The 21,571-nt window shown below is 36.2% G+C and overlaps 1 protein-coding gene across 1 annotated transcript in view; it reads right to left on the reverse strand.

Moving 5' to 3' along the window:
- PDE3B (phosphodiesterase 3B) overlaps window positions 1-21,571 on the reverse strand; it is an 84,430-nt gene that overhangs the window by 14,842 nt on the left and 48,017 nt on the right. The window contains exons 2-5 of the mRNA XM_068685221.1: window positions 6,260-6,310; window positions 5,108-5,356; window positions 2,206-2,345; window positions 235-341 (exon numbers count right to left, since the gene is read on the reverse strand). Of these exons, the coding sequence (XP_068541322.1) occupies window positions 235-341; window positions 2,206-2,345; window positions 5,108-5,356; window positions 6,260-6,310 (547 nt within the window). The remainder of the gene's footprint in view (window positions 1-234; window positions 342-2,205; window positions 2,346-5,107; window positions 5,357-6,259; window positions 6,311-21,571) is intronic.

Here is a 21,571-nt window from a genome sequence, read left to right on the forward strand (position 1 = left end):
ATTAGGTGACTAGTGAGCTTTTTACAGTTACGTTAACTGTAATTTTGAATTTCTTAGAAGCAGACTAAAAACATCTAGATACTAAGTGTGTGTGTGTATATATAATGTATATAGAACATATTGGTATTATACAGGTACTGCATTTGCATTAAATAAATAAATATAAACAATTGTAACGCATGATGTACTGCCTTGACATCCTGCCACTAGGCTATACAAATCACACAATCTTACTTGTTCGTCTGGAACTTAAATGATGAGCCAACGTTATTGAAGATGACCTTTGTTTTGGTATTGTCAGCAGGTTTGCACCAAACGACCCATTTGAATGAGTTCCTTGGCTGAAAAACAAACAAACAAACAAACTTATTCTACCCTACCTTTGTATTCCATCAATAAATTTTATTTTATCAAATAAAATGCTTGTAAAACAGCTAGACTAAGTTCCACTACCATTCAAGAAAAAGAGAGTACTAGACAGAAATAAAAGGCAAGATCAGCTAGACAATGTTGATTATATAGAATAATCATCATCATCATCTAGTTACTAGATAAAAGCCACAGCAAATATTATGTGGTCCTAAAATAATACATATAACCAGAATACTTGTCATAGAATTTATTGTCTAAAATTTTATTTACTTTTCTTGAGTATTGTCTAGAAGGGGTCTAATATTCTTCTGAACAATCACATTCATCAGCTAGACCTTTCCACAGAACACCGTTCAATTCTTTCATGACCATTCACTTTTTAAGAAATGCTATGAAAAGACAAATTTTCTAGATTATGAAGTAACTGGAATTTGCTGAATTATTCTGTCTTGAATGACTGCTTAATATACCCCTGCTAAATATTACACAATAACACATATTTTTATTCTTTTGGGATAATATCAGATACTCTAGTGTATGTTTTAACAAAGCAGGCTTTTTTCTAATAGCTCTGAAAGCATTTAAAATATTGTTCAGAGAAGATGTGGATGTCCCTTCTCTGGAAGTGTTCAAGGCCAGGTGGAAAGGTGCTTTGGGCAACCTGGTCTGGTGGGAGGTGTCCCTGCCCATGGCAGGGGGTTGGAACTGGATGGCCTTTAAGGTCCTTTCCAACCCAAAACATTCTCTGATTAGGTACATTGCAAATATCATGACAGCCTTATGAAGCTACAGCCTGTTTTTCAAAACAGCTCCACATCTTTAATTAATCATAAATTATCTTAAAAATAAAGTTGTTTTTGACTGTCATATTTTACTTCAGTAGATACATTGTCAAACTCGACTGTTAAATTATGCCATCTGCTGTCGTAGGCATGACATTGCACTCCAAAAATCCCGTTCTATATTTGTTAGATAATAAAAACATGATATGCAATTAAAAGCAACTGTATACATGTGATCTAAAGTAAGAATACTTTTAAAACTAGTTATTTCATTTCACTGTGGGAAAACAATATCTACTCAAACAGCTTTAGTCTTTCTTTTTTTTTTTTTTAATCAGATTTCAAACAAAAGTCAAACATTAAAAAAATACCAGATTTTTAAGTATATAACAAAAAATGAGTTAAAAAATAAGGACAGATTTATTATCTTGAAGTCTGATGCTGACTTGTTAGACAATTTTTTTTTAAGTGTTCAGGTCGACAATTAGGGCAGAGTGAATTTTTTGCTGTTTGAATGCTGTTCAGCTTTCATGATTTACATGCATCTAAAGCATATAAAAATGTTGCATTAGTATTTAGTATACGAAGACTATATATTAATCAAGGCCCAGTTTTTGGATATGTGGAAGTTGGAAAGTGATACCTACTTTAAATAAAAAGGAAGATAAAGTCGGTAATGATTTAGAGTTTACACAATTGCAAAAGAAATTTTTATTGGACTTAGCTTTCATTTCCTACTAAAACTGATATGCCATCCCACTCAGTACAACAGAGCACCCCATTCAACCTCAGAATGACCTGATTTCTAGTCGGGACCAGAGTTACAAAAGTATAGTAAAGTATAGTATATTACTAACTTGAAATGTTTTCCAATTTATGCTATCAGAATTTGGAGACTTAATTCAACTACAAGAATAAATACTAAATTTATATTTAAATAGTACAATCTATATTAAATACTTCTCCTGAAAAGTGCCTACATTACAGATAATTAATATTTTTGAAGAGCAACATTTATTATTCTACCCTTAAAACCTGGTTAGGTGCTTACCTTGATGTGTTGTATTCCTGATGAGATCTCTTGCTGTTACTCCGTTCCCATCTAGATTGCGATTCTATAGGTGGAATGCCAGAAACTGCTGAAGCTCGTCTCAGCTGTGGTGTTGGTAGGCTATTCCTGCTATTTAATCCCTATTGAATAATTTAATTATGGTTAAAATTTATGTAATTGAAATTAAACAAAAAAACTTTATTTATACTTTCTGAAGATAGGATGTGACACTTTATTGTTAATCATTCATACTGAAACGGGAAGCAAGGTATCTCATATTCACTCTTACTGATTAAGAAAATAAAAAAATCAAAATCAAAAAATTAAAAATGTTTTGCTCATTGCAAATCATTTTGTTTTCTTTTCCCAAATTAAAATATGTAAAGGTACTTGTACTTTTAAAAGGCCTCAAAGAGTAATTATTGGGCCATGTGGATTTCAAAATGGAGGTCATCTAGAGATGGGCAATTGATATAGGATTATAGATCATCTTTCTACCCATTTCAGTTTCAGGCTACACAATCCAGTCTCCAGCATCCAGGATAGCCTGAAACGGCAATAGCTCAGATACAAAAAATTGGTAATGCTTGTATTGTGGGCCACATGGAAAGGACAATGTGTGTGCAGTGGAACATATTGAAGGGGCAATGCACAATACACAAGGTCAGCTGTAGTCCATCAGGGCTCCCTCTGTTTGCATACTGGCATCACAGCACCAAGGAGGCTTCCCAGGCACCTCTCCATTCCCAGCCTCGAAGCTCTGTTAGTTTAGACATGCTGCAGCTCAAACACAAGGAATCACCATTGGACTTGAACACAAAGCTCTCTGCTGCAGGAGAACAGCACTCCAATGGTCCTGGTATGGAAATAACTCAGGACTTCCTAGCTCTGCCTTACAGAACTACACTCAAAAATGTATAGCCATTTTTAAATAGTAACTAAGAGAAGCTAAGTAACAGAAATAAGATCATTGAACCAAAACCACAAAGCTAGCTCTGGCATATCTGCCTCCATTGCACAGAAAACCTATGCATTGCATTCTAATCAAATTTAAGCAATCTGACTGCATTCAGTCCACAATCCACATGTGAACTTGCCCCTAAACTTGGGCATGCAATGAGGGGTGAGGAGATGGGGATGTTCCACATAATTCAGATACATGGAACTAGACCTCACAAAGGAAAAAAAAAAAAAAAAAAAAAAGATGCCAGGAAAAAGCATGTGAAGCAAAAAATACAAAGGGATACTTGCAATATTGGTCTTCAGGGTCATGTATGAGGACAGGTGACCCTTGGATACTAGCACTTCAGAAGGTTTGCAGAAATACTGCCTTTGCAATTTAAGCTTCATCAGTTGGTCAAAGATCATACTTAACTCACTACTATATACTTCAAAAAAATTAAACAGTTGACACACGCAACTAGTCTCTCACCCTGAAAAATCAGACTGCTTTGAGTTTTTGATATGAGATGCACCTTGACCCTGTTTGTTTTGCTGCAAAAAGCAGTAGGCACAGCCAGAAAGGTGGAACTGGACAGACTAAGAACCACCATATCCCACAGAAACCTGCAGTAGTCCTTAACCAGCCAGCTCTACTGCAAGGAGAACCAGAGGAGCAATTCTGCTAACCTACCTAAACCAGTTACAGCAAAATCTTCAGACAGGGAGCAACAGGAGACAACTAAGCCATGCACTCTTGAAGAGCGATTTGCTAGGCAGAAATAGTTTAAGTAAACAAAAGAAAATGTATATCTGAAATTGTCTAACAAAGATAGAATGGACTAATGTCTTAAGACATTCTCCAGGAAAGTAGAAGAAACAGTTGTAATTGTAAAGCGTTTGCTCAAAAATTCGTCCACCCTGGGCATTTAGCCCAGGGAAAGCAGACAAATTGTTTGAGCCCAGCCTTTGGTTATAACACAACATTGAGCACTATGTGCTCTCAGGTTTAGAATGGACTACTATGTCAGTGGACCGTAGCTATCCAACCTGGGTGCTCTCTTGCAACACAAGGAGCACAGCTGAAAATCCCCAACAGCGGAAAAGTCCACTCCCTGAAATAAGTATTGAAAATATTGAAATAAGTCCCCAATACCTGCACTGAATCTGGCTCATGAAGCAGTTTATCTGACCCTGAAATACTAAGTCAACCAGCTAAGCAGTTTGGGGCAAGCTGCCCACTGCCTGGAAAGAGAAGCACCTGCAGTGCACCAGCCTCTGCAATAACCAGCTTCAAGTTGTCAGCACCATGCGTCTGTAGAGTTATTACCCCTGGTGCACCACAGCTGAGTTTGTATGAAAAACATGGTTTTTCCACCATGTTCCTTAACGTGTCATATAATAAATGGATTTACACACTCGCCCCACAATGTAATGTGCTCCGTAGGAAGAACTGAATGTTTTACATAGCTGATTTGCTTCTTTCTGATGATTAATTTGATGTTTACAAAAAATGAATTTATTTTGAAAAAAAAAAATTATTGGTTAGTCAACAGATCTAACAAATAATTGTTAGAGCAAGAATGCACGAGAATTAAGAAAAGCCCTGTTTATCCCATATAAGATGAAAATATTATGAATATATTGTGTTCTAACAATATTTGCTTTTTCTTTTTTCTTTTTTTTTTCCCCTTTTTTTTTTTTACCCTGTGTTTATTTTGAGAAAATGTGTTCAGAATGCAGACAGGTGCTTCTTACCTGTCTACCCATCAATAATTTCAATTTACATCTTGGTACACATCTGCATTTCAGAAAAAGAATTTTCACATCTTCTTTCTTTAGACTTTAAGCATAGTGCAGGTACTCAGCAATGAAGCTGCTATACATACAGAAGCATTCTTTCCAGATGATTTTTTTTTTTAATGACAACACATATATATAGTGACAATTAAAGTCATTTGACCTTGAACAGCTTTCGGTCTCCTTTCTCAGCAGGATCTTCTACTTCAGGACATGGGAAGAAACCCGGAAATGGTGTGAATGGATTGGCCTTTGGTCTGCATGTGGCTGAGAATGCACCAATCAAACTATTAATGCTTCGAAGGGAAGAAATCACATGCGGTGGAAGGGATGGGTCAGTCAGGAGGTCTGCTAGCATGCTCCGAGCCTCATTTAGTACTGATAGATCAACTCCATTTCCACTGCCAACATTCTAAAAGAGATGGAATTTTTGCAAACCATTAACATGGCAAATAGTTTCACTTCATTTTAAGTTTTAAATAAGGATCTTATCCAATTACAAGTTAAAAAATAAAGAAAGTATTTTTATTTTACAGAAAAAATATAGACAAATCTCAAAAATTTTGTACAAAGATTTCTCATGCAATAAGATAAATACTTCAGAATTCAAAGCTAGCTACCAGACTTTCTCTTTTTAAAATGAAGATCCTATGTCAATTTTTCTGCCCTCATTTTTTTATTACTTTTTCTTAGAATTAAATTTAATATGGAATACTAAATTTGGAATACTAAGTATTCCAATACCAACAGTAAATTTGGTTGGCAAAATGTTAAGAGACCTTCACAGAGGTACCACTTCCACAACCTCATTATTGTTATTATTTCTAAATCTAATGAGACAAATCCTAAAAAAAATATCAACAACTATCATTAGTTTTTATTTGGCACAGCTCCCTGAAGATGAGCAGTAATAGCTAATTAGATGCCAGTACTGACACAAGAAAGAGAAGGAGAAACAAGCCATCAGGAAAAAAAGTGAGATCCTTGAGGGCCTGAGTTTGATGACATAGTTGGAAAATTGCTCCCTAACCTTATGCTAATGCCTGTTTAAACAAAACAAAAACAACAAAAATGCCCCCCACACTCCCATATTAACTGGGTTTGATATTGGTCTCATGTACACCACCAAAATCAGATCCTTGTCAGCTTGGTCAGACTGCTAAATAGTTAGTCACTGCTACATAGATATGTAGAGCTAGAAAGTACTAGGGCCACTTCGGTAACAAAAACATCCATAGATAAATCTAACAGTTTACAGAGAAGTCTGTATTCAGACAAATTCATAAGAGAATAATTAAATTCATAACACACTGACCTGGTAATAGGGCTTGTACCATTGCTTCAAATCCCAATCCCAAAGTATCATCTGTAAAAAAATAAGAGTAACAGGTGATATGTTAATTCTGTTAAAGAGATGATATGTTAATACAGAATAAATCTTGATTATATGAGGTAACAAAATGTTTCTTTCTTCATGCTTTTTCATATGAAAATGAGGTCATTTTTTCAGTTAATGCTACCACAGCAAAAGTCCTAAAGAAACATTTGAAGAAATTGTAACAGAGATGTCTTGATGATGACATAAATATATAGACTTATTTCAATATTTCTGGATTGTTGACAGAACATCTGAGACACACACTAAATTGTGATAGAGCTTCCCTGTTTCTATTCACCTAGACTGATATAAGCCAATCTATTCTAAAATCTCCAGTATATTTTATAAACGTAGGTAAATTATCAAGAGAACCAGCATATAGCTACTAGACTCAGGAAAGGAAAAGTATACCAACAACGTTTTCCTCCTTAAACTATAAAATATACTCCAAAGGTAGTGAGAAAAAAAGAAGCCTAATAGCATATGCTTTTCCCTTCAGGATATGGGCTGTACCAGGCTTGACAAATCTCACAGTAGAACTTCCTACATGAATTACACAAGCATAGAACAAAAAATAAAATAAAATATAACAGGTGTCCAACATTAAAGTGAATGTACAAGTAAATACCTGTATCTAATGCAATAAACTGTTGCAATAAGCTCACAACAGAAAAACTCAAGTTAGAGGATACATTTTGCATTAATTTTCAAATCCACACAAGGAACAGCTCATAGCACAGCATTTGTTTTCATTTAGTCCCAGGAATTTCTAACTGTAGAAATTCACTGCAATTCTATTTTTAGGAAAATCCCATATATGTCATGATTAGGAAATACTTTAAACATCCTCATCAACAAATTTATATTTCAGAATTTTTACAAATTGAAATTTTGCTAAGTCTATGAAAAATATAATTCTTAGAATATTTAACACAGTTGTGAATAATACAATTTAAGAAACTGTAAATAAGATTTTAAGAAAAAAATGGCAAAATATAGAAACAGATGAAAGACTTTTCTTTAAAAAGAAAAAAAAAATACTATAACATTAAAATCCTACCAAAAAAAAAAAATGCATGAGGAGATCAAAAGTTTTCCTATGTAAGTTACAGAGCTTGTCAAAAAAGTGTTCAAAAAGAAGCCATTGAAAGTTTTCAAATGGTTCTGCATACACAGGATTACCAACACAAAGGTCTGGAGATTTGAACCTATAATTTTAATTTATGCTCATTTATTACTCCAATTATAGAGGCTTTATATAGTTTATTAACATACATGAACAAGGACCCTGCAACAGCTGATAGATGGAAGCTAGCAATTCTGTGGTAGGACAGATATTTAGACACAATTTCTACAACAGTTATATATATATATAAGAATATTTTACATATGGGGGGACATATATATTCATATAAATAGAAGATTGAGCATATAGATTATATAACTGAGCAACCAAACTGCCTCTCTGGTTTCTTCATCTTTTTCTTGTCCCATAACTTTTTGACACATCTGACCAACAGGGAGCCTACATACTCCTGAGTCATAATATTTTATTGGCCATTTTGGTCAGAGGCTCAGAGGAAACACTGAATGTAAGGAAGCTGAGATATTGTGACAGAGGTACATGATAAAAGGTGGACAGAAAGCCCTAGAAATCATCATTTGCTATTTTTGTAGCTCACAGAACGCATTTATTTTTTTAGAGGACAATCTAGGAAAAAGCCCTTCACTTTTTAATTCCTAAAAGGAGCAGCAGAAGGGAGAACAGTCACGTGAGATATGCACATGCATGAGTGGGCCCATAACAGGAAAAGTCCTTAAGTCCTTAATACAGCTAAGTCCATCAGGATGGGAACTAGCATCACTGAAGATGGCCTCGCACTGTCAAATGGGCAGCAAGCAGCAACCAAGTGCTCTCCAGCTGGGAAAGCAGGCCGTCTTTGCCACTCTGTCCTTCCCAGTGCAATATTTTGCACTCACATTTTGCTCATTTTCAACATTTTTAATAAAAAATAAATATTACAATTCATAAATGTTAAAATATTGCGCAATGTTTTGATCATTCCTTAGTCTGAGTCCCAGCTCATTTTTTATACATTTGTTCTCCATTACTAATTAAGATATAAAATAAAATTAAATACAACAGACAGAGTTAAGAAACATGCACTGAAATTATGAAAACAAATATTTCCTGGCAGTACATGCACCTCCCTACATAAGCGTTCCATATGAATATACAGTTTTTGATAAAATTACCATTCTGAATGAATGTCTTTAGTCTTTAACTAAACTGATTTGTATACATATTTTTTTTTCCTGGGCCTATTTTCACAGTAACTGTGAAACTGCAGCAGCTCTCAGGAAAAAAATGCCTATTACACAGATCCAGTGTCACTAGTCACATTAAATTACAACAACCTATTACATACCCACAGTCAGGTTGTGTGACTATTGTTTTTCCCTGCTCTGTAAATCTAATGAAATATAGCATCTGTAATGACATTGGCTAGAAGTTAAATACATTCATTGTATTTATATATTGTAGGAAATATAAATAGAAACTAAGTAGAGAAGTAATTCTTTAACACAACTGCATGAATTTCACAGCTTGTAACCACCTATACCAGCTGCATTAATATTCCATTCTCTTAAACATATCATACAGAATGCAATTTAAAATATTTGTTTTCTTTTCAGAACAATTCAAACAGTAGCAGTTTTGTAAACTCTGTTCAGAAAGCAGTATGTTAACATAATTCACTTTAAAAATAAATAAATAAAACCAAAAGGCTTCCCAGTACTTCAGGTTAAAAACAATTTATCTGTATTTTAAAAAGCATTGTCTTGCAGGAGGGGTGTTTTGTTAGTTTCTACTTGAGTATGGCTACAAATCTACGTGCCAAAATAACTTCACAAAACCCACCAAACCCACAAAGAAACGTCAGCAACACAATCCAAAGATACTATCAGCTTCAAGTATGTCAACAGTGCTCACTTAACTTTTCTTCTACAGGGAGCAAAAATAAAAACAGCATAAAAGAAATGAAATTCAGATGCCTGTTATGTTTCAAAAGTCTTCAGTCTTTCTGACTTCTTGACAGGCACTAAAATATGCTGGTAGACAAGGTTCTAATTATTCTGATAAATGAATTCATTTGCGCAACATGCATTCACAAATTAAACAAATATAAAGACAACCCTTTTTTCCTCTCTTCTATCTGTAACTACAGATCATGAATGAGGTATCAATATCCCTGCATGTTAGTTCATATTCTGCAGTCCTGGAACTTTTGTTTGCCTCCCTCCCCCCCGCCCCACCTTTGTTTTTTTGTTTAATAAAATAGGTGAGAGCTCTGTTTAGTTTTGTTCCTCCAGGACTAACAGCTTTCCTTGGGGCAATCTCAAAGTTCGAGGCTGGCACTGGTCAAGCAGAAGGTGTAGAGAGGTAAAGAATCACGGGCTGAGCACCAGTGGCACTCAGGTGAGGGCAGCATTCACTGGCTCCTTTTCTGTTATCTTCACACAGACACCATTAAACACCACATTTAATGTTATTAGTGATGACATCCACTTGCTGTGAAAATTGATTTCTAGGCATGCACGTAGACTGGGAACAAGTTACGCTATAACAAAGCTTTGTTACATAATGTGAGCAGATCTAGACCCAAGAATCAAGAATTTGAGGTTTTGGGTTGTGATTAACTTAGCTACCTTTGCCTCGTACATCAAGACTTGAAAAAATAAATGGACAAGGTGACTGTTGGCCTGTCAGTAAGGAGCATGACAATTGCAACCAACGCTACCTGGCCATACCCATTTTGCATGAGGCACTAGGTTTTAGCCAGATCATTGTAAAGATTAAGGTTTTTACCTCCAGGTTGTCCAGCTGGACAGTTTAAACAAAACAAAACCCTCTTCTTCATTCTTAAGCTTCTCTTTCCAGATTGACACTTACTTAAGTCAAACAGAGGTAGACCTTGTGGTTTCACTGTATGATGTTCAGCACAGACACGGTGACTGTGCCCATCCGCTTCACTGACTTTTGTCTTAACCAGCCAGGACGATCGGGTGTCCGCATGAGTTTTGTTAGCTGCATCAGCAACCTTGTCAGCTTGCTCACAACCTCCATTATGGGACACATGGGAGGCTTCCCTTCCCCCAGCTCTTCTAATATGAAACGTGGTACCTTAGCTGATTTTGTTTACTTATTTAAGCAAGATCTTAGCAAGAGCACAGGCATTTTATTAACTCCAGAAAGTTTCTGTACCAAGCCCTTAAACGCAGCTCCTTTTATTGACATGACCCATCCTTTATTAATCCTTTCAGCCACCAGGAGCTTTCTTGTGTGCATGTCTGTCTCTGCATGCATACAGATGTGCACACGTGTACTTACACACTGTCACGTAAGCTGTACTGTTAAGATTTTGGAGAATCGATCATAGGACTAAAGAAGTTCAAAGGCTTCCTTTTTGCTTTAGCATTACTTTGGTAGAGAAAAAAAAAGTTCAAAGTTTGAGAGGCATAAAATACTCAGTGAAAAGTGCTCCTGCTAAACTTTGTGTCCTATACCCATACAGTATACACAAGGTAAAATAACATGCACAGTTCATGCAAAATCTACTTCCAATGCAAATAATGATTTGGTATTTTAAATGGCAGGGCACCACACAATTTTATTTGAATGAAAAATTTCACAGATCGGTTCCATGATTGAAAATTTTCTATTGGCATTTAAACCAGAAGAACTGAGCTTTGCCACTGATCTCAATTTTCACAGAAAAACTAAAACGGTTTTGAAATAAACAGGCACAAATTCACCTATGCATTACCAACAGATATATATGTATATACATATACATATATAAATTCGTTATCTATTGCCATTAATTAAAAGCCAAATGTCCTGAGAGAAGACAGGTATATTATTTCACTGCAGCTACCAGGATAGCACAGTCTATGTTAGCTGTAAAGTTTTCAGGGCTCCCTCCATGTGGCACACACTAAAGTAATTAAATTAGCAGATTAAAGTTTTAGAAGCAAAGTAACAATCTCTTCCACCAAGCACAGTGAAAAAGAGTAGATCACAGAATCACAGAATATTAGGGATCGGAAGGGACCTTGAAAGATCATTTAGTCCAATCGCCCCGCAATCACCACACGAGGAATATTTTTCCATGGTAATACAATTTGGTAAATCACTGTATTACTCAAAGCCTCACAGATTAACAATGAAAGGGGGGTTATTCCTCGTCCTTAGATGCTGATAATAGACCACAAGATGGCACTCAAATCCATAAAGCCTCCCCCCAAAACAACGGAGAAAGGAACAGAAACCAGCAGCATATTCTTTCACCAACCTTCTGCAGAGCTGAAATGGTTTGAGGGAAGGGATGAATTTTAAAGGTTATCAGCTGATAAATTCTACTTCTTCACAAAATCATCCTTACTGTTCTAGTTAGAAAGTACCTGTAAGGAAGCTATACTTACTTTCTCACTACCCACCAGACTTAGCTCAATTAGCTTAATACCATGCCTTGCAACCTCACTCTGGCATAGTAAACAAAACAAAACCAAACCAAAAAAAGCTGCATATCCAGAATTTTTATTTTTGAGAGTTTGGCAGTTAAGCCTTTAATTAATTACTGTGGATCATCTGTAGAAAGTCACAAAGTATTCCCAGAATTGCATGAATCCATTAATCCTAGAGCAGAGCAGGAGTAAAAGGGTACAGTTTATTTTAACTTAATGTGAACAGACCTTAAAATAGGTCTTAGGCAGAGCCTCAGCAATTTGTGATTTTGCAACCATTAGACGTGTTGCAGAAAGATCTGTGCTCTGTAATACCAAGATTTTGTAACTCACTTGCATACAACATTCGTCCTTACCTCCTGCATCAAGAAACACCTGATCTAGGAGGGACTTCAGTCATTAAGGCTCCAAGCTATAACACAGACCTCTGCTTAGCAACTCACAAAACTTCAGAGCATCAATTTGCAGTGCCGCCACCACCAAAGTCACAGAACTGCAAGCTCCTTCAAAAACAAAATTGTGGAGGACTCTAATAATGCTTATGAATTTCTGGTAAGGTTAGAAAGCTATGGTCTTTCCCCCCAAAATCGTGTACAACAAGTTACCAGTCAACCTGCAGGATAAATTCTCATCTCAGCCCCATGCTAATCCTGGAGACTCCCTGCTCATCCCGGAGCAATGAGCACACTTTCATGTTTTTATCTAATTGCCTGTTAAGCTGGTCATGTTTCTGAAGGAGAAAGTTAATAAAACAAACAAGCAAACAAAAATCAAACACCTCTAGCAGTATGTTCGTTAACAGTCAGGGGCTGCATCATGCTTAAATATAGTAAACAAATCTAGTCTTTAAAATAAATTTCAGTGCAGGTAAAATGAGACAAAGCAGCTTATAAGAACTCGAAATACAAGTGGTCTTTTCTGATTTAGCCGCAGTTGGCTTTAGGTTGAACAGAAACGTGTCAACCAGACTAAGTGTACCACAGAGGGAATTTACATCATTGGAAATAAAGTTAAAAACTGTAAAATAACTGTTGAAGCTTAACAACTTAGAGTCACTATTCTGAGGAATGAATTCAGTTTGATGGATATTGAGTCAGATCTATGGAGACCTGGACAGATATCTTTGGTTTATATATTATATTTCTCAAACAATGAAAATGGCATTTCCATTGCTCCAGAGGAACGCCTTACAATTGGAACATAAGAATTTTAGAATCAGTGAGTCTGACACCATTTGAAATTTACTGGGAGAAACAGAAAAGGAAGGGGGGAGGAGGGGAGGGAGGAGGAGGTGGGAAGAAGAGGAAAGGAAGAGGAAAAAAAAAAAAACAACAGAACAGAAAGAAAAGGAAAATAAATGAGAAGAAAAGAAAAAGGCTGAGCGTAGAATAACAACCTGAGAATTACCAAAGCATGGCACTTTGGCAAAGCACATGTTGTTAGCAACACCAGAAACATTTGTTAAAAATGTACACAAGCTAACAGCATTAAAGGCCTTCCCTAATACGGTTTATAGTTCACGCAGCAACAGGAACAAGCAATGGTAATTTTTACAAACAAAAAGTAAGGAAAAATGTCAAATGACTCTTCCTAGGAGCTTATAGACTATATAAACAAAAAACAGGTGAAAAGTGGGATAAAACAGTCAAAGAAAAATGGCAGGTTTTTTTTTTTTTTTTTTTTTTTTTTGGGCGGGGGGGGGGGATTGTTTCCTTTGAATATTTTTCTGAAATTTACATATTATTTACAAAATACAGAAATTTACGTTCCTATCACGGTGCAGCCATTGTTCACAGGGCCTGTAATGGGCAAGTTCCAGAAGCTGGGGGGGGGAAATCCTTTTGGATCTTCTTCACGTGACTGCCACAGCTCCCTTTGGCTAAAGACTTGTTTGAGGAGCATTTTAATCTTCTAAAAGTTTAAGCACAGTAAAAGTTTACAGGTTTTACTTTGCTCAAGTTAGAACCACTGAAATTACTGCTGACACTCAACTCAGCATTTTTAAACCTCTTTTTTCAAATTTAATGCTCAAGCGATACTATATTAGGTATATAGCTGTGACGATATTTTGAGAGTAATTTAGCTTAATGTAAAATACAAATCCATAATATCTTAACTAGTCAAGAATTACCTACTTTTGTGCATTTAAAAGCATAAACTTTCCAGAGTTATACAAAGGACAATATCCATGCCTACGCAGTGACTACAAAAAAAGTTTCAGAGCTTATAAAACTAAAAAGCAGTTTTCAAACTAGCAAATAACCTAGAAATATGCCACATACCCTAATGCGCTGAGGTGTGAAGTCCATATGAGGCCATACACACCACTAACAGCAGTCGCTGTGCTGTTTGATCGCCTCAAGCAGGTCCCAGGAGGTGCTGGTTTCCATGTCGCTCACTGGGAAGAAGCAAACTCATCTGATTTGACTGCACCCGTTCGCGTTCCATGCTCTCAAATTTTCTTGGAGAACAAGTGAGTAGAAAAAGGAGTTTCTGCTTCTGACCAAGCCTTTCATTGATGAAATATGAAAGGTTCCCAGCTGCTAGTAGCATCTGGCTGACATGGTTAGGAATCAGCTCCGTAAATAAGCATTTCCATAGCGACCAGCAGAGAATTGCCTAAACAATGAAACCAACACCATAGCAACTTGATTCAGAAACCAACTCTGTAGAGCATCACCTCATTCAAAAGCTGAATTCTACAACCAGCTGAGAAACTAATTTATTGAAAAGTACAAGAAAGGTTGCATTACACATCCATTTCTTTTCATGACTGCCTGTCAACCAAGACTGATGCTAGGTTCATTGCTTTTATTTTTAAATGTTCTTTTGTGACAGTTCAGAATCAATTGGCTATATAAATCCCTGTAGTTTCATGATACAAAAGCAAACACAGCACCATATAACCTAGAAGCCCTATCTTATTAACTAGTTTGTTTTTTTTTTTTTTTTCCTCTGTGTAAAAATGGCAGGTTTTGAAAAACTCTATTCCAGTAAGTAAAGTTATATTCTGTACAGTACTAATGGTGATACAACCAAAGAATGACTTTGTCAAAGCAGTAGCATTACTTAAATAAGACAACATCCTGCTGCAGCCAGAACAACAGCCATTTGAGAAGATTATCATAAACAAGACAAGATATGGCACTTGGAAAAGCATTCAGTGTGATACTTAAGGCATTTAGAGTCGTGACGATATTTCACTACAATGGTCACGTCCTGGCCTTTTCCACTGACTTGACTGAACTAATTCATTAAAGGCATTATCCTCGCTTTTGTGAGAAATCTAAAATACTCCTTCAATGGAAAGAGAGTTGCTCCTACTTAATTATTTTATTAAATATTTATTTGATACATTATATAGGATGTACTAAATACTCGCCTGGACAGATAAGAACCAGACAGGAGCACACAGGTGCCTGGCTACACCAAAGTAGTCACTAGACTCCAACATACCCACAAGATACAAAAACAGAGCAAAAACACTCCACTGATAGGTTAGGTTAACTTTCAAATAAGCCTTCAGCAGGCTTACGGAGAAAGTTCACATTAATGCTTACAGGTGGGTGAAATAATACTTTTTTATTGCTTGGTTGGTTGGGGTTTGTTTTGTTTTTTTAAACAAGACATGATACTTCTGCTTTTGTAACCAGGAGTATCTGCAGGTCAGTTTCCACTTTGTTGCAGAAAGTTTACAGATTTCTTCCTCTCTCTTTTTTTTTGTTTGTTTGTTTGCTTTATTTGCTCAGAACATCCTTTCAATATTTTATGAGATCTTCAAGTGTTTCAAAAAGGTTTTAAAGGTGTTTTGCTTATTAAGGGAAAGTGTTTTTCTTTTTCTGTGTGTTTTTTCTTTCCTCTCCCCCCTCCTTTATGTAGCTAATGAAAAAAACTGGCTAAAACCACACTTAGGTCATTTCCTGTTCCTTCTAGGTTTTGTCAGACTTGCATGTCAGAGTAAAGGCCAACCAGTAATTTATGGCAACTGGGGGAGGGAGGGTAGAGGAAAAAAAGCCTGCTATGTGCAGATCCTTTAATTGCCCATTACAAGCATTTTCCTTTGGAGCATGTGGTTCTAATCGCCATCAAAGGGAAGAAAGAGCGCTAGGTGGATTACTGCTCCCATCGCTGATCCAGCAGTTGCTCCGGTGTTCTGGCATTCTGTGCTTCTCTTGCTGTCATCCAAAACCTAAAACCATTTTTAAAGTTGTGTTGCTTTTATGAAAAATATAATCTAGAAGCTGTTCCCAAAGCATCCGTTTCACATCTACCTATTGACATGGCTTTAAAATAATGCACAGTAAAAACACACCTTTACTGGTGTGCTGACACACTGTTAGTGCAATGGAGACAGTAACCTTAAGTTTCTTCCTTCTGCAATAGATGGATGGGCACGAATCTTATGCTGATGGATTCTTAATGCAGTAACTAAAACACTATTTAGACATGAACTGATTTCCTCTATTAACTTATTTTTTTTCAAATCAAGTGTTTTTTCCACCTATTACACTAGAGGTTTAAGAATGTATCGTAGATCTGTTTCCATAGGACACAGAGAAACTACTTCATAGGGCTGTTACATGATGGTGGGTCGAGTTTTTTGCAAGTGCTGAGCTGAAGAACAGGAGATAGAGAATTTTTCACAAATGTGCTTTATCAAAACTTTCTCTTTAAAATCTCACAAAAACACAGTCCTCTGCTCGCTCCAACTCCCGCTTTGCAACAAGCAGCATAAACCAAAGCTGTACAGCTCTTGCAGCCAGAAGTTACCATGGAACATGAGAATGGTTCACACCAAGTAAATTAGACCATATCTGTTCATCTAGTTGCTATCTTGCCACCGACAATCACAGCCACCTCAAGATAAGAATATTCCAGAGCTAGCTGCAATTTCTCAGAATACTCTTGACTGATTTTTTTTTTGGTCTTTGCATCTGTCTGATCACTCTTTCAGAATCCACGTAGACTTCTGACAGTTAGGATATCATGCACAAAAGCGTTTCACGACTTAATTACAGATTATGCGAAGTTCCTTTTCCTTTTGAATCTGTCAACCTGCTCCATTCAATGGCCTCGAATTCCTACAGCAAGGAATCACCACTACATTCTGGCAGCCTACCCACTGAATGATTGTTACAAAACCTCACAGTTCTTCTCCAGCTACCTGCAGGCACAAGAGACAGTATTTTTTTGGAATATGAGACAGTATTTTCAAATCCTCCAGGCTACACTTCAGAGACACGGTGCCTTCAATGTAGAAAAACAACAACAAACACTAATTTATTAAACACCGCCTTTTTTTTTTTTTTTTAATATGATTGCATTAATTGTTGTTATATATTCTAAACAGAATTGCCACAAGGTACACAAATCAACACAAATCACTGTTTTTTTCTTTCAGTAATTTACCCGGTCGAGGAAGATGATGACTCTAAAAGTAACAGTACAGACACTGAAGTTAGGGAAGTAAGCTGGGAGAACACGGTCAAGAAGCCAAAAAAGATAGTATTTCATAAAGGAAAATAAATATTGGTGTAGTGCTATGGTTGGAAGTTATACATGGGGATTGAACTAATGACATTCTCAGTTACTCAAGCTAAAGAATTAAAAATAACAACTTAAAAACAGATGAAAGACCGTAATTGTCAGTCTGACTACAAGAGTAATTGTGTTAGAGAAAGTTAAATCGGCATTAAAAAATATCTTACTGACAAGTTTCTGGATGCAGTGCCAGGAAATATAAGACGAGCTCTCCTGGGGGAAAAATATTGAAACTCTGAAGAACATAATACAGATTGCTGTCAGAAACTGAGAAGAATGAGGGAATGCAAATTGCAGAAAATGGCATTTTTTTTTCTCTGGTGTATTCATGTTAAGTGGTATTTTAGCTGGCATCTTCCTAAGCAACTGAAGGGAGGAGGGAAGGATTATTATTTTAAAATGTTAGAAGACATTTAAATAAAAATATTTGGTGAGATCCACTTTGTCCCCAAAATGCTGAGCTTTGCACAGATAACTGTTTATGGGTTTTGCTCAGATAACTGGTGTTGGGTTTTTTTGGTTGGTTGGTTTTGTGCTCGTATCCGTGCTCTTCTTGCACAAATAACTTTTTATAACAAATATTGCAAGTGCAATGTTAATAAAGGATTCCCCACAGCATTTCAATAGGGCCACATGCCCGATTCCACCTTGCTTTGTGATAAACTCCTTCTATAAAGAGATAATGCAGGCAGCATACCCTGGTAATTGTTACCAGTTACTAATCATGCTGTGACAAAGTTCTGAATGAAAATACTGGGCGCTGAACAAGTTCAAATTTCAGTTAAGAGGGGAAAAAATACTGTAAGACTCCAGAAGTTGTTGTGAAATGTTATGTTTTTATAACATTTAATAGCACATCCTTCTGGAATTGATTGACTTATGTAGACTTAAGTTGAATTTCACTCTCTGCTAATGTGGTAAGTTAAGGTACATTTCCATCAAAGAAAAAAAATAAAAATGATTGGCTTGGGCAAAATTTCTTTTTTTTAAATTGATATGCCCCTCTGATCCCTACCCCCCCCCCCCCCCCCATAAAACAAACAAACAAAAATAAATTAAAAAAAAAAAGTTGCAATGTATTGAGTTGATCTTAAACATACTCAGTTAACAAAAAACTTTTTCATTTTGGCAGCATGACTCAAATGGAGAAACTAATATGAAAGGAGGTCAAGATGGGTCAAGTATCTTCCAGTGATTGTACAATAACAAGAACAGCTCTCCAGCCTTTTCTATACAAGCAGAAAAGTACTGTGATGTTCTTTTAAACTGCAAGACACTTAGCAAATTCATCAGAACTGTGAAAATTACATAAAGGCCCCAAAATTACAAAATTTGCAGTGAGAATATCATTTGCCATTTGGGACAAGTATTATTTACGACAAGTTTGCAGCACAGCATACCCAATAAACCCATCAAGTATTACAAATACATGCTAAGTAACTTTTCCCTGGGGAATACCAGTAATTCTTTCATTTCTCTTTTTCTAACAGCTTTTAGGGTACTTGCTATGAAGTCTCTTTTGGTCTATACTTTTCAAAATATTAATTAATATGATGAACCCAACAAAAAGAGCCTACATTCACCTGTGTCTACTTCTATATTCTTTCCAATAAATTCAAAAATTCAACTCTCAGCTAGGTTATCGTAGAATTTTTCACACTTTAAGTTTCTTTTTTTTTTTTTCCCCTAAAAGCAGAAAAGAAAAGATGCCTTGAATTTAAAACTAACACTAACCATAGAAAAAGTATGGGATGCCAAGGTTCTCAGCACTATCTGACTAGAAGAATACTGTCTCAGCGAGACATGAAAAAAAGCTTTTACAAAGGAATACCTATCAGACCACTGATAGGTCTATTCCATGAAATAAATAAAGACTACCTTCATGATCTTTATGAAAAAGACAAATAATTATATAGTTGTTAATTTCTCTTAAACTTGGAAACTATCTACCTTATGCTTTAAAAACCATAAGGTTTTTTTTATTATAGTAATTACAGATTTCATTCTGAAATTAATACTAACAAATATCTTTCACAGCATTTAATGAAATGTGGCCATTAGAATTTATTCCTGAGTGTTTTGAATTTATCAGTTAACTTATGACATTCAAAATGCATATATTAATCAAACACCCTTGTAAAACACATACAAATTAAACTAGGATGAAGACTGGCCAAAATAAATAATCAAATATTTATTCATGCCCAATCCAGCACATGAAAGATAAGATTTTATTATAGTAACCTTCAAATGAGTAAAATCTGTACTGTGCAGTAGAACCAATTGCATGTTGTGTCTTATACCACAGGAACAGAAAGCACCAAATATAACATCACCTTTTAAAGGGATGCAGATGAACGTGGGGAAGCTGTAAGAGGAAATGGGCAAGAAATGGAAAGAAAAAAGTAATAATTAAAAAAAAAAAAGAATTTATAGATTTTAATTTAAACTACTTAAACATTTAAATGAAATATTAGCAGAAAATCAGCAGAATTTTCATACATGGATTCCATGTCCTGTAAATCTACTGGTCTCTGATACAGACGGTGCACACTGATTAAAAGTGAACCAGCCAGCCAGTGTACTTTGATTTGCAAAAGTCTTTGACATGGTCTCCCATTAATGCTCTTGAAGAAACCACACAGACATGGAAAGAAACAGAAAACTCTCTTCTGGATTAGGAACTTGTTAAAACGTACAAAGCAAAGAATACCAGTAGAAAGTTCATACAAAAGAAAAACAAGTCAAAATGGACTTCCTCAAAGATTCAGGCTGGGATCTATACTCGTTTACCCTGTCATAAAATGAGTTGAAAAGGCAATAAAAAACTGAGGTGTCAACATTCTGTTGACATACAGTTTCTGAGGATAGTCAGAGAAGATTGTGAAAAAGCATCAAAAGATGGTAACATAATGAGTAAAACAGGCTATAAAACACTGATGAAACTCAGCGATAACTAATGAACAGATGCTGAGAACAAAAATAAATTTTAACTATATATACAGAAAGCTGGGTTTGCATTGCCAGGAAATATTAGGAAGATCAGCCAGGAAAGAGATCTTGAAGTCATTTGCATCAGCCCAGTGCTCAAAGATTTTAATGAAATATTAGAAAAGAAAGATTAGACAATACAGAAAGCCACAGCTACTGCATAAGTCCATGCTACATCCACAATATAAGTGGGTGTAAACATAAAAATATGGAAGGAATACAAAAGGACAGGATAAGACAAATTAATGTTATAGAGCAGCTTCTTCTGTGAGGAGCTACAGAGACTGGTACCTCAAGTGTGAAGAAAACAGAGGGGTATAACAGTGCTCTACAGCTACCAGTGTTATGGAGAAGGTAAATACGGAACAGTTAGTCAGTATTGCTCACAAGTATGAGTGAGGGCCATGTTAGATCAGCTGGCAGCAGGCTTAAAACATGCCAAAGAGGGTGTTTCTCTTACACTGCATCGTTAAATTATCGCACTCCCTGTGCAGGTTTTTACAGAGCCAGGTGTAACCAAAGATTTTTCAAAAGAAGTTCCCCAAGACTGGTCAACCCATGGCTACTAGCCATGGCTCCGACACATCATCCTCTGGCTAAGGAGGCCCAAGCCACAGTTTGACAGAACCTGGCAGAGAACCCCAGAAGGGAAAAATCCACTTCTGAAATAAATGCTGCTACTTATTGTTATTAAAGATGAAAAACCTGGGGTCGATAGACCAGGTTGATCTCCAATTAATGCGAAATGAGTAATTATAAAAACGGACCCATCTCAGCAGTTTTCCTGGTTGCAAACTGTACTGTCCTTCTGTATCCATGGGAAGTTTCCTTCCAAGGCCCGGGTCATAGAATTGCTCCTGTCTTTGAACTGCAGGCTGCCAGCTCCTTTCTGTACATCTCATTCTTCCTCCACTCTTGTAGTCTGAAAGCTTCTCCTCTCCCCCTGCCCAAATTCCCAACGTGCTCCCAAGGGCAGCAGCAGTTTTCCACTCCCTCCAGGGAGTTCCCACACAACCAAGTCATTCCCTATATATGATACAAACTATTATAAATCTGAACTTATCCCACCAGATTCGGTTATGGCTCAAATACAAGACTTAATCCTCTTGCTCCTCTTGCAGAATAAATGATCCTAATGACCCAGCCCTCCTTCACCTCCTTCTACCGAAAAACAGCTCAGAAATTTTG

Source organism: Anas acuta, chromosome 5 (assembly GCF_963932015.1).
Source record: "Anas acuta chromosome 5, bAnaAcu1.1, whole genome shotgun sequence".
Classification (NCBI taxonomy): domain Eukaryota; kingdom Metazoa; phylum Chordata; class Aves; order Anseriformes; family Anatidae; genus Anas; species Anas acuta.